The sequence below is a fragment of the Trichomycterus rosablanca genome, chromosome 6 (genome assembly GCF_030014385.1).
Source record: "Trichomycterus rosablanca isolate fTriRos1 chromosome 6, fTriRos1.hap1, whole genome shotgun sequence".
Classification (NCBI taxonomy): Eukaryota; Metazoa; Chordata; class Actinopteri; order Siluriformes; family Trichomycteridae; genus Trichomycterus; species Trichomycterus rosablanca.
Genome location: NC_085993.1, coordinates 13,276,085 through 13,290,837, shown reverse-complemented (window position 1 = coordinate 13,290,837; position 14,753 = coordinate 13,276,085). Strand labels below are relative to the sequence as shown.

At 38.9% G+C, this 14,753-nt stretch overlaps 1 protein-coding gene across 5 annotated transcripts in view; it reads left to right on the top strand.

The window, feature by feature from the left end:
- The first annotated feature begins 11,264 nt into the window (after nucleotides 1-11,264).
- The window catches only part of cfap20dc (CFAP20 domain containing), a 70,684-nt gene continuing 67,195 nt past the window's right edge, over nucleotides 11,265-14,753 (top strand). For all 5 annotated transcript variants that reach the window (XR_010013073.1, XM_062996623.1, XM_062996624.1 and 2 more), the window contains exons 1-4: nucleotides 11,265-11,351; nucleotides 12,497-12,543; nucleotides 12,647-12,733; nucleotides 13,974-14,067. Coding sequence is in view for 4 of the 5 variants with exons in the window: in XM_062996623.1 (XP_062852693.1) it covers nucleotides 12,523-12,543; nucleotides 12,647-12,733; nucleotides 13,974-14,067 (202 nt within the window). In the remaining variant the exon portion in view is untranslated. The remainder of the gene's footprint in view (nucleotides 11,352-12,496; nucleotides 12,544-12,646; nucleotides 12,734-13,973; nucleotides 14,068-14,753) is intronic.

Sequence of the window (14,753 nt, the reverse complement as noted above, 5' to 3'; positions counted from 1 at the left end):
TTGGAATAACGTATTCCATTCAGTAAAGGTTCATTTACATGAGAAGCAGCAAAACGTGCACAAAGCTTAATGTGACTTATTGTACTAAAACAAGCAAGTTTCATTAGTAGGAAGAACTTATGAGCAGTAATAATTAAGAGAAGTTTAGTGTTTCTATGTGTTCTTTTCAATACATTGAGTCACGTTAAGCTTTTTTAATGATAAGCATTTTAAACTCTCTCGGAAAACCTGATTCTCACAATTTCTCAGAACCCCAAGCTATAACACAAGTTTAAAAGTGAGACAGGAGGAAAATCCAGGTAAACACAGATACATGTGAAGCTTTTAAGAGTGAATTTGACAGTTATTCCACACAAATGCAGATTTGTCTCATATTTGCACTTTGATGATGCTTTAATGCACACGTCAAGTTTAAGGTAAGCGTTGAGTTTAAGGGTACAAATTTCTCGATAAAGGGTGTCGAGTATTAAACATTTTGAGTTTAGGGGACGTCAAGTTACAAGGTAAAACAGTACTTTAAATTGGTAAGGGTTACGTTAGGTCAAGGCTACAGAATATAATCAGAACAGGGCGCCAGTCTTCTTTAGGGTATCACACATAAAACAATGAATATCAGTCACCAGACCAGCCTTTTATTTTATCAATCACAGGGAGAAGGTGTCAGGAATACAGACAAGGTGTAAACCCAGGTCTGTGGAGCAGTGTGGCACCATCCACATGCTTTATGAATGAACAGAATGCTTGTAGCTGATCCAGTTTAATTTAATGTGTATTGGGTATATAATTCATTCATTCATTCATTCATTGTCTGCCTTACTACCACTTTATCCTGGTCAGGGTCGCAGTGGGTCTTAATCATTGGGCGTATGGTAAAAACACTCCGGACAAGTCACCAGTCCATCACACAGCAGACACATACATATACTCACACTCATTGAATTTTAGTAGTTCCAATGAGCCTGAATGCATGTCTTTGGATTTGGGGGAGGAAACTGGAGCACCTGGAGGAGACCCACACGGACAATGGGAGAACATCGAACCCAGGCCCTTATTCCTGTAAGGCAACGGTGCGACAACAGCACCACCGTGCCGCACCATTCTCAATGTAATCAGCTTTGTTTAACAGCCACATTGGACTAATGACTAGGTTCTGATGTGAAGTCCTCAAGTAGATTATGGGAGTTTTTTCTCTTAGTTTATTGCACATCATCTCTTCCCGGTGAACAACATATTCCGAGGAACTACTAGCTGATCCATCAAAGTGGCAGTTGCTGATGAAAGCATTATAAGAACAATGCAGTATGTGTTATGGAATGCTGGTTGAGATTGCAAAACATCAGAAAGATTTTTATTTAATCCTTCAAAGCGGGATAAAACTAATATATCCTGTGTCCCATCATGTTGTATCTAAAAGACTGCTCTGAAATAGCACACAGTTTTTTGTTTTTTTTTCATTTTGTGTACACTGCCTAATAGGAGCCCAAAGCTACCTGTCTAACACTATGGAGACCAGGGTATAAATAAATGTATACTTTTAAAAATTAATTTGACTAAATAATTCCGTTGAACATAAACAGTGTAATAAAATAGTTGATTGTTTTTAAGCAAATTGCTAACCCTGTCTTTTGGCAATTAAGCAAAACATGGGGGGGGGGGGGGGATCTACCAGAATGGGGGGGGGGGCATTCTTACCAATATTAACAACTAATTGTAACACTGACAGATCCTAACATTACACAAAGCTAGTTATGTTGGTACGGACAGTCATAGCTTAGTGGGTAGAGCTTTGGACTACCAATTAAAAGTTGAGAGTTTGAATCCCAGCTCTGTCATGAATCCACTGTTGGATTCTTGTGCAAGGCCCTTAACCCTCTCTGCTCCAGGGGTGCCGTACAATGGCTGACCCTGTGCTCTGACCCCAGCTTCCAAACAAGCTGGGATATGTGAAGAAAGAATTTTATTATATTGTACATGTATATACACTGATCAGCCATAACATTAAAACCACCTCCTTGTTTTTACACTCACTGTCCATTTTATCAGCTCCACTTACCACATAGGTGCCCTTTGTAGTTCTACAATTACTGACTGTAGTTCATCTACTTCTATATATATATACAGTGGGGTCAAAAAGTATTTAGTCAGCCACTGATTGTGCAAGTTCTCCTACTTAGAAAGATGCGAGAGGTCTGTAATTTTCATCATAGGTACACTTCAACTATGAGAGACAAAATGAGAAAAAAAAATCCAGGAAATCACATTGTAGGATTTTTAAAGAAGTTATTCGTAAATTATGGTGGAAAATGAGTATTTGGTCAATAACAAACAAGCAAGATTTCTGGCTCTCACAGACCTGTAACTTCTTCTTTAAGAAGCTCTTCTGTCCTCCACTCATTACCTGTATTAATGGCACCTGTTTGACCTCGTTATCTGTATAAAAGACACCTGTCCACAGCCTCAAACAGTCAGACTCCAAACTCAACCATGGCCAAGACCAAAGAGCTGTCGAAGGACACCAGGAAGAAAATTGTAGACCTGCACCAGGCTGGGAAGAGTGAATCTACAATAGGCAAGCAGGTTGGTGTGAATAAATCAACTGTGGGAGCAATTGTAAGAAAATGGAAGACATACAAGACCATTGATAATCTCCCTTGGGGTCAAGATCTCATCCTGTGGGGTCAAAATGATCATGAGAACGGTGAGCAAAAATCCCAGAACTACACGGAGGGACCTGATGAATGACCTGCAGAGAGCTGGGACCAAAGTAACAAAAGCTACCATCAGTAACACACTACGCCGAGAGGGACTCAAATCCTGCAGTGCCAGGCGTGTCCCCCTGCTTAAGCCAGTACATGTCCAGGCCCGTCTGAAGTTTGCCAGAGAGCATATGGATGATCCAGAAGAGGATTGGGAGAATATCTTGTGGTCAGATGAAACCAAAATGGAACTTTTTGGTAAAAACTCAACTTGTCGTGTTTGGAGGAAGAAGAAAAACCCAAGAACACCATACCTACTGTGAAGCATGGGGGTGGAAACATCATGCTTTGGGGCTGTTTTTCTGCAAAGGGGACAGGACGACTGATCCGTGTTAAGGGAAGAATGAACGGTGCCATGTATCGTAAGATTTTAAGCCAAAACCTCCTTCCATCAGTGAGAGCATTGAAGATGGACCGTGGCTGGGTCTTCCAGCATGACAATGATCCCAAACACACCGCTCGGGCAACGAAGGAGTGGCTCCGTAAAAAGCATTTCAAGGTCCTGGAGTGGCCTAGCCAGTCTCCAGACCTCAACCCCATAGAAAATTTGTGGAGTCCGTGTTGCCCAGCGACAGCCCCAAAACATCACTGCTCTAGAGGAGATCTGCATGGTGGAATGGGCCAAAATACCAGCTACAGTGTGTGCAAACCTGGTGAAGACTTACAGGAAACGTTTCACCTCTGTCATTGCCAACAAAGGTTTTGTTACAAAGTATTGAGTTGAACTTTTGTTATTGACCAAATACTTATTTTCCACCATAATTTACAAATAAATTCTTTAAAAATCCTACAATGTGATTTCCTGGATTTTTTCTCTCATTTTGTCTCTCATAGTTGAAGTGTACCTATGATGAAAATTACAGACCTCTCTCATCTTTCTAAGTAGGAGAACTTGCACAATCAGTGGCTGACTAAATACTTTTTGGCCCCACTGTATATATATATAGGTGGAAGGTGGGAGATCAACAAAATTACTTGCTATGAGGTAAAATAAAAAATTCATAATGAAATAAAACACCATGCCACCCGACTGATACAAAACATCTGACAATACATTAAACGTGTTTAGTTTTCAGCCAAGATCAGTCAGGAAAGTTACCAGAATCAAAAAGATTACATACAGATAACAGTACCTTATTCTAGTAGTTTATTTTATGACATATTATGATCATAAACTCTCAGCACATCCAGGTGAATAAGATATTCTGAAATGTTTGTTGAATTTATCAAAGTGGCACCTGCTGATGGAATTAATAAAAGAGAAATGTTTCTACATCAGAACCACCATTGCTCATTTCTGTCAAAGTCAGAATTCTTAAAGCAGCTGTATCTGATTATGATTTAACACTTTTACACTTTCTATAATAACTATTGAGACTGTTCTGGGCTCTAAGCTAAAAATGTCATAACAGTCCAGCACTATTAATCAATGCAGAGACTTCTTAGTAAGAATACATTCCAGCTCTATTAACCAATGACGAGAGTTCTTAGTAAGAATACATTCCAGCTCTATTAACCAATGACGAGACTTCTTAGTAAGAATACATTCCAGCTCTATTAACCAATGAGGAGAGTTCTTAGTAAGAATACATTCCAGCTCTATTAACCAATGAGGAGACTTCTTAGTAAGAATACATTCCAGCTCTATTAACCAATGAGGAGACTTCTTAGTAAGAATACATTCCAGCTCTATTAACCAATGAGGAGACTTCTTAGTAAGAATACATTCCAGCTCTATTAACCAATGAGGAGAGTTCTTAGTAAGAATACATTCCAGCTCTATTAACCAATGAGGAGACTTCTTAGTAAGAATACAGTCCAGCTCTATTAACCAATGAGGAGACTTCTTAGTAAAAATACATTCCAGCTCTATTAACCAATGAGGAGACTTCTTAGTAAGAATACATTCCAGCTCTATTAACCAATGAGGAGACTTCTTAGTAAGAAAACAGTCCAGTCAAACGCATTCTACCTAGGCTAATAACACACAAGGCTGTACGGTGGCACATCTGCTTTATTCTGTGCTGCAAAGGAACACAGGTCATGAGGACCTGTTCTTCTCTAAGTGTGTGTAAATGTGTACTAACAAAATTTTCAAAAGTCATTTAGTGAGATGAAACATTATACACTAGAATGTCACAATACTGGTCCATCAGCTGAAGCTCAACCATGCTACAGAAGCAATTCATGTAAAAATCAGTGTAAGCCCAATAGTTCAAATATATTTTCTTGTAACAGTATTATGCTTGTCCACACAGATCAACAAGGCCAGGCTATAAATAAAGAGGAGAGAAAGCACTAGCTTTGATTATTTTGGAGTAAACAATAAGGCTACTCTTAAAGGACAGTTGATTTACCTTATTAAAAGAAACAACAGAGAATGCTGTTCAACCAAAAGTCCCAGTTCTGGTACCCAAAATATCCTTGTTAGAACACAACCCAATAAAAGCAACAGAAAGAATGCATCCTGAAATAAATAAGACACCTTAATAAGAAAAATTATTGTACTTTTATTTTCTTCTTTCAGCTGCTCTTGTTAGGGGTCGCCACTATGTATCATTTGTCTCCATTTCGCCCTATTCTGAACATCCTCCTCTGTGACACCAATAAAGATGTGTATACACAAATGATTTTAAGCAACTAGATAGAATTATGAGATTAATGATAAACAATTATTATAATTACAACAAATTCTTGTCTGATGGTAAAAACAACATTCACAAACTGATGTTTAGCTGTGAGTGTTAATTAATTGGATGTTGAATTTAATTGCAGGCATCAGGAATCTTAATCTGAAATCTGAGCTGTGCTAGTAATGGTGGAAGCCTGAAGCCTGTATGCACTGTGGCACTTTGTTACAAGCATACAGCCACAGAGAGAACACATGTAGCATGGCACCACACTACATGCATTGACCAAGGTGCCACTAAGTGCCCACACAATACTTAAAATAGTAATGCTTTTCTTCAGTGGATTAAAACTTCTTTTTGCATTGGAATACACATATTTTAAAACAGGCTTCTGTGTTTGCATGTCATTAATATGTTCTTATTATTTTTACTGTTTGGCAAAATCATTTTCTAGTACCTGGTCATTTCTAATATGGTAATGTACCTTTAACTAACATTTATGGCAAAAGCTAAGAGTAGATATCCAGTTACACGCACCCAGGTGGCACAGCGGGATATTCCACTAGCACACCAGCACCGAGATTCCGAACACCTCAGTTTAAATCTCAGCTGGGCGCCCTCTAGCAGGCACAATTTGCGGTGCCTGCAGCAGACAATAATTGGTCACCGTGTCTGCTGGATGGGATGACCCGACTAAGTGGGTGGGGTCTTCGAATGCAGTGTAAGGACCCTGGTTAGCAGATAGAGGTGCCTGTGCAGAAAGCATGGGTGTAAAGAAGGGGTCCATTAGGAGGAGACGTGAGTAGCAACATACCCTCCTCCAATGCAATCAGGGATGCCCAGCAGCGGAGGACAAATTGACTACGCGAAATCAGGAGATATCAAGTTAGTTGCATTAGTTAACATTAATAAAATGTAAAGCATTCATTTATTTTATGTACAATAAGGTTGACACTATTACTAGATCTCTGCTCTGCTTTACTGTTTGCCAGCCTTCCTGCAGAATACAGTATGTGTGTGCCTCAATATCACTGAAAAACATAAAAGTTGTCTATAAACAGTGTTAAATCCTGGCATGGCTATGCCCACAGGCGGTTTAAATCTCACTCCAGTTAGAACTGAAAACTTTAATCAATAACACAAGCAAAACAGCATCTCCGACTTTAATAAAGTATTTGTACACCTGACCTTGAGCTTTCTGGACATCCTGTTTTAAAACCGAATGATATGGAAATAGACTGACCTCTATGTGATCCTTTCAACTATAACAACAGCCACATTTCTGCGAAGGCTTCTCACAACACTTCAAAGTATGTTGGTGGGAAACTGTGTCCATTCGTTTAAAAAAACATTTGTATGGCTGGGCTGGGTTTTCTCCAGGTGCTCCGGTTTCCTCCCACAGTCCAAAGACATGCAAGTGAGGTGAACTGGAGATACAAAATTGTCCGTGACTGTGTTCGATTTATAATCTTGTGAACTGATGAATCTTGTGTAATGTTCCTGTCATGAATGTAACCAAAGTGTAAAACATGACGTTAAAATCCTAATAGAACAAAATAAAACAAAACGAAAAAAACCATTACTCAAATGAAAGCCAGTAGGGAACTGGAGGTGCACAGATACAGACACCAACGGCTTAAATAATTAAAGAACAAGTGGTACAAACAAGTGGTAAGACATATGTAAAATTTATGATATATAAATATATTACATTAATTATCTTAATTAGCTCTATACAGCCCTGACAGTTGCTCTGACTATGCCTTCGCTAGTGCCCAAATTAACTTTTTTTTAACATATGCATTGCTTAATGTTTACTCTCAGCAAAATAGAATTGATTCTATCACAACTCCCTACCATGATTAAGTTTAATAACATTTATAGTCATGATTAGGTGATTTTTTTATATTCAAGTAGTCATGAACATGAACATCAGCCAAAAGTACAATGATTTTTTTAGGTTGTAATTAGTTGATTAGTTTTTGTTAGTTAGGACCAACAAGCGTGACTCAACTGACATTTACAATTTACAAGGACCACATCAGCCTTTATTGTTTCATTATGTACTGGCTGACAATAGGTCAGCATGTCTAACAGTCTTACTGATTCAGACACTCAAAGATGACTCATGACCTTGTCTCTGTCAGAACTGTTTGAGCCTGACTGTGTTGTCAAGTGGGGTTATATGGTTAGTAATACAGCACAAATTAACTCAAAGGAAAAACAAGAAAAACTACACTGTGCAGTAGTACATACCTACTGGGTGAAGATTCCTATGCCCTGGTTTAAAAGCTTGTGTTTTAGCTAGATAGCTAACAAGATGGCAGTTCAGAAGCCACAGACCACATGGTGGTGGTGTGTTAGTGTGTGTTGTGCTGGTATGAGTGGATAAGACACAGCAGCGCTGCTGGAGTTTTTAAACACCTCACTGTCACTGCTGGACTGAGAATAGTCCACCAACCAAAAATATCCAACCAACAGCGCCCCATGGGCAGCGTCCTGTGACCACTGATGACGGTCTAGAAGATGACCAACTCAAACAGCAGCAATAGATGAGCGATCGTCTCTGACTTTACATCTACAAGGTGGACCAACTAGGTAGGAGTGTCTAATAGAGTGGACAGTGAGTGGACACGATATTTAAAAACTCCAGCAGCGCTGCTGTGTCTGATCCACTCATACCAGCACAACACACACTAACAAGCTACCGCCATGTCATTGTCACTGCAGTGCTGAGAATGAGCCACCATCCAAATAATACCTGCTCTGTAGTGGTCATGGGAGAGTCCTGACCATTGAAGAACAGAGTGAAAGCAGGCTAAAAAAGTATGTAGAGAAATAGATGGACTACAGTCAGTAATCGTAGAACTACAAAGTGCTTCTATATGGTAAGTAGAGTGTAGAAACAAGGAGGTGGTTTTAATGTTATGGCTGATCGGTGTATACTGTCTAAGCAATCAAGGGTTAAAGGCCTTGCTCAAGGGCCCAACATTGGCAACCTAGCAGTGGTGGGGATTGAACCAGTGATCTTTTGATTTCTAGTCCTAGTACCTTAACCACTAGGCTACAACTGCTTAATTACATCCATTTAAAACCAAATCCACACAATAATAAAGTGTGCAAAAAGTGTAGGGGTCTAAATACTTTCTAAAACCTCTGTATGCTCTCAGTCTGCTACGTATCAGACAGTTCAATGGCGCTACAGAACATGACACAAGGTTAATAGTTGCAAAAAGCTCTTGAAGGAGAGCAGGTTCTGTTTGTGTATGCTTGTGGAGTACACCTGCTCCACAATGCAGCTTTTAGTTTAATTAACATCTGCAATTGTATAAATAACTAATGTGGCCTATTTATATGCTCCTTCAGTTTTTTTTTAATTGCCCCGCTTCTTGGGTTGCTGTTGCTATCTCTCTAACAAAGTCATGCATTAAGTTTTGAATGAAAAAGCAGGCTGACATTTAGATGTAAATCACTTCATGCACCTGGCTTGTAGCTCACTAACTTACTCACATAATGCTCTGCATCACTGACACTGGGTGTTCTTGTTATGGCAACGTTTTTAAGCCACAAATCACAAGATTTCTGAATGTTTAGGTATTCCTATCACAATTATTGACTGCAGCTTATCTGCTGCATTGCAGATATGATAGCTGACCATCCTTTTTGTCCATCAGTTAAAAAGCAAACACTGTAACAAGCTGTAAAAATACCAAACATGAAATGTGTTACACTGACTTGCAGAGGCGTTTAGAATACAAGTGCAGGCTGAGTTTATTCACAAAGTTCACAGAGATACAAAGTACAAGCAAGAAGAATCCAAAATCCAAAAACTCAAGGTCAAATGCAGGGGTTGGTTCATCTGCAAACAGAATAATCAGAACAAGACAAATCTCATGGCAATCTCATTAAACAATGGCAATGGTAAAAAAAAATAATCAAAAGATCTTGGCCAAAAAATACGCTTGGTACAGGTTCTGTATAAACACTGATACCTCTCACTGGTCTGCAAACACAAAAGGGCTTAAATACACAACAAACAAGGCAGGATTAACACAACACAATAACAGGGACTGAGAACAGGAGTGGAAAAACAAGACTAAAACATCGAGTGCTGAAAAAGCATGATAAACAAAAGCAGGCTCAGACCAGTGTGAGCACTAAAATAGTGCAAACGTGCACGGTCTTTTATGAGCAAGGATGGGTCAAGACTTGCCACTTTAGCAAAATACAAATTAATAAATAATCCAGCAGTAAGAAGCAAAAGAAGCATTTAAGCAATTTTAGGACTTTATGACTATAAAGCACAAACCATTGTCAATAAACACTGTTGTTTGTTATTTGTTAAGTTACTATGCACATCAAAAACACCAATACACCAATTTTTCTGGGCTAGAACTAACCCTTAATGGTCTGATATACAGTGGTTTAACAAAGGGACCCTTCATGTTAATGGAAATAACAGCTATTTTGTTTTCTGTGTCAAAAAATCAACAAAAGGCATTGTGAACACTAAAAGGATTTACACTGATGAGCCAAAACATTAATACTAATATGATGTCAAAACAGCTCTGACCTGCTGTAAAAAAGACTCCACAAGACATACCTGAAGTGACAGAAGCATCAAAAGGATGGTGTAAAACACGCCACCACTGGACTCTGAAGCAGTGGAAAAGTGTTCTGTGGAGTGACGAATCATGCCTCTCTATCTGGCAGTCTGATATACACTGATCAGCCATAACATTAAAACCACCTCCTTGTTTCTACACTCACTGTCCATTTTATCAGCTCCACTTACCATATAGAAGCACTTTGAAGTTCTACAATTACTGACTGTAGTCAGTCTGTTTCTGTTTCTCTGCATATCTTTTTTGCCTGCTTTCACACTGTCATTCACCATGCCATTCTTCCAGGATCAGGACCCCCACAGAGCAGGTATTATTAAGGTGGTGGATCATTTTCAGCACTGCAGTGACACTGAAAAGGTGGTGGTGTGTTAGTGTGTGTTATGCTGGTATCAGTGGATCAGACACAGCCGTGCTACTGGAGTTTTTAAATACAGCGTCCACTCACTGTCCACTCTATTAGACACTCCTACCTAGTTGGTCCACCTTGTAGACGTAAAGTCAGAGACGATCGCTCATCTATTGCTGCTGTTTGAGTTGGTCATCTTGTAGACCTTCATCAGTGGTCACCGGACGCTGCCCACTGGGCGCTGTTGGCTGGATATTTTTGGTTGGTGGACTATTCTCAGTCCAGCAGGGACAGTAAGGTGTTTAAAAACTCTATCAGCATTGCTGTGTCTTATTCACTCATACCAGCACAACACACACTAACACACCACCACCATGTCAGGGTCACTGCAGTGCTGAGAATGATCCACCACCCAATTAATACCTGCTCTGTAGTGGTCCTGGAAGAGTCCTGACCATTGAAGAACAGCATTAAAGGGGGCTAACGAAGTATGTAGAGAAACAGGTGGACTACAGTCAGTAATTGTAGAACTACAAAGTGCTTCTATTTGGTAAGTGGAGCTGATAAAATGGACAGTGAGTGTAGAAACAAGGAGGTGGTTTTAATGTTATGGCTAATCGGTGTACACTTTATCTGTATACACTGACTGTTTCTTGGTGAACATTTCTTAGGTAAATTCTGTTTATATGAACAGTTTTATCATTTTGTTTGCTTCATTTATCCACTTTTGCAGCACATTTGCCTGCTTGCCTTTAGAAGAGAAGCTGCTGTAATATAAGCGCTGCTCTCTCCTGTACACACCCTGTACTGCAGCGCAGCGTCGTTGTGTTGCTATAGAAACGCCCGCAGGTCCAAGTTTACTGTAGGACTTTATTTCCATTGTTGTTGTTGTTTTAAGCGCTTTAATTGCTTTTTAATTGCAAATAAACAATGTTATATAACCTCAGAGGAATCGCATTTTAGTTTAATTCTTAGTTTAACTCTTCAATTTGCGGTGAGTAGCCGTGTTGTTCTGTTTTACCATTTTAACCTATGAGCTAAACAGTGAGGTAATGTTAGCATCACCATTAACGTTAGCTTCACAGCTAATTGACCCCACTTCTAAGCAAATTAATTGCTACTAACTTACGCTTGTAATGTATTTTTATGTTCTTTTTTTATCTTGTAGGTATTTATTACTACTACTACTATTAATAATTATAATAATAATCACTATTAGTTATGTTTAAAACATACACCATTAATAAATGTTTGTGTAACAGTGAAGTTGTGGTAATAAAAAATAGTAAAATATGCAAATAAGTCATATGTGCTCAAAACCTATTTTTATTTGTGTGTACTAATGAACTAATACTTATAATTATTGTTTGTATTATTAGCAGTATTGAAAATAGTAGTAACAGTAGTTGTACACACAGTAACTATTAACCTATTGTTGTTGATTTATTCTTATTCTTATTACTCTTACTCTTCTTCTTCTTATTATTAGCAGTAGTAGTAGCATTGTTATTTAAGAAAATACAAGTGAATAACACTGATTATCTCTTCATCACGACACCTGTTAGTGGGTGGGATATATAAGGCAGCAAGTGAACATTTTATCCTCAATGTTGATGTGTTAGAAGCAGGAAAAATGGGCAAGCGTGAGGATTTGAGAGAGTTTGACAAGGGCCAAATTGTGATGGCTAGACGACTGTGTCAGAGCATCTCCAAAACTGCAGTTCTTGTGGGGTGTTCCCGGTCTGCAGTGGTCAGTATCTATCAAAAGTGGTCCAAGGAAGGACAGGGTCATGGGCGGCCAAGGCTCATTGATGCACGTGGGGAGCGAAGGCTGGCCCGTGTGGTCCGATCCAACAGACGAGCTACTGTAGCTCAGATTGCTGAAGAAGTTAATGATGGTTCTGATAGAAAGGTGTCAGAATACACAGTGCATCGCAGTTTGTTGCATATAGGGCAACAAAAGGGGGACCAACACAATATTAGGAATGTGGTCATAATGTTATGCCTGATCAGTATAGATCCTATTTTTATCCATTGATATTCTGAGAATTAAAATCAACTTTGTGATTTCTGTGGGCTTCTTGCAAGAGCAAGTTCAATACAAGTTGAAAATGATTTAAAATCTCCTGTTTTTAATAGGTGCCCTGCTGAGAAGTAGTGGAAGCATGTTTAAAAACGAGTATCAGGTATATGTTGTTACATAGCTAATGGAACCTGAAAGTATACTAGCTAGGTGAAATTGTTTAATGAAAGTAACATTTGTTTGTTTGTTTGTTTACCGTATAAAAGGGTGGTGCTGTTGTTGAGATCTTCAGTGCACAGGGAAAAGATCCTGTGGCCAAATGGAAACTTAGTGGCCAGCCATCAATAAGTAAAGTAAGTCACTTTTATTATATTTAATACTTTGTTCATTTCGTTGTTCATTTTAAGTGATCATATCCGTAAGCAATTGTATGTAAGTACAAAGAAAAAATGTGCTCTTTAGTATATGTGACCTTATACTAAATATAAATCTGGCTGGCTGGTCAGGTAGCACAATTAAGTACTTTGTAATTTTTAATATTAACGAGAAAAACACAGATGTCTCTGTCCCTGATCAAGAAAGCGATACATCAGTATGACTTACAAGACTCCAAAATATTCGGCTGGGCTGGGCGGCTATATGAACAACATTTGGCTGTTGTTCATCCAGGTAGGGAGCTGGATAAGGACTCCTCATAACTGATGCAATTACCGCCTCTGCTGGCTGATTGATGGCGTCTGCACAGAGTAGAGGAATAATGCTGATCAGGGTGTGGCTCTCCGTGCACAAGGCTGACTGGCATGAGAACTCGTCTCGTGCAGGTGAAAAGATGCAGTCGGGTACTGCTCACGTGTCGGAGGGGGCATGTGGCAGTTCGCTCTCCTCAATCAGGGGCGGGGGTTAGCGCCAGTAGAGAGGAAGCATAACGCAATTGGGTAAAAATTGGACGTGGCAAAAATAGGGAGAAAAAGGGGAGAAAAAAATGCATAAAAAAGAAAGAAGGTCATAAATTAATGACTTACAAGTACTCTTAAAGACAAAACAAAGAAGGAGTTTTGGCCAGAGTGGCCATCAGTTGTTTGGTGGAAAAAAAGTAAGTCATTTGCAGGTGCTGTTTGTTTTTAGTCTTACTGGTGCATTGCAGGAAGTGAACAGAATAAAAGACGAAGAAAATTATTTAATCTTGGCTTTGTAGCTTCCGAGCCTGTGACTGTCTGTTACTGAAATAATTTATTTTCTAAAAATTGTGAAGGATAAAGTCCTATAATTTTAAAAATGATTTCCAGCTATTTGTATGATGTGCACTTGTTTGAGTGGCACAACCAGTTAAATTTAGGTGAAATGGATTTTTCCATATTTTAATGTCTTTTACTTTGTCATATGTATTATCAAATGATTTATGTATGGAAATATGTGTAGTAATTATCCAGTTACTGAAAACAAAGAATATTTCAACACTCATGACATGCAAATCTCTTAAAAGTGGATGTAAACTTTTGACTTTAAGTTGTTCTACACTGCATTGAAAACGTGTTTAAAATGTGCTGTCTTCACAGTATGTGTTTGTCATTACTGCTTTTTTTCTTGGTAAAGGTATTTGATAAGGAAGTGAAAGGCTTTGTTTACATCCTTGAAGGCAGCAGTCAAACACATCGGATGCAGTTACCTAAAGATGGCAAGACACCTCGTAAGTGTTATTTTTTTCGAATTACAAAGTCAGCCAAGTGTGTTGGTCCCAGATTTTTTTTAACTGGATTAAGGGCACTTTGTGATTTTATGAAGGAGTCAGTAATGCAGTAACATTTTAATTGTAATAATAAAATGTGTACATCGTCACGTGGGGGCTAGGACGAGACAAGAGGGGGCGGACACACTCGCAGAGATGTATTATAAATAAGGTTTATTAATGAAAATGAACTGGACAAACAAAGCAAACCAGACCAAACAAGACTAACAAGGCTAACTGAAGTTTACTAGGCTAACTAAGCTAAACAAGGCTAAACACAGTAAAACAAAGGCTAACTAAATGAAACACAGCTAAACTAAGATAAGGCTAAACATGCTAAACTAAGCTAACAAGACGAACTACGCTAGTAAAATGCTGGAAAACATGAGCCACCAACCATTAGACAGAATGCAAGGCCAGGCAAAGCAAATCAAAATAACCTCTACTGAGGTTTCGCCTAGCTGCCCTCTTATACTTCCTCAAATGAGGGACAGCTGGAGCTAATTGGCTCTGGGAACCAATCACAAAAGGGGCATGGCAGTGTGCTCACAGAGAGGGGGGCGTGGCACACAGGAGCTCATTGTTACAATTATATGCATTTTGATGTCTCCATAAAATCAGTGTTTTAGTACTTTCATTGATTTTTT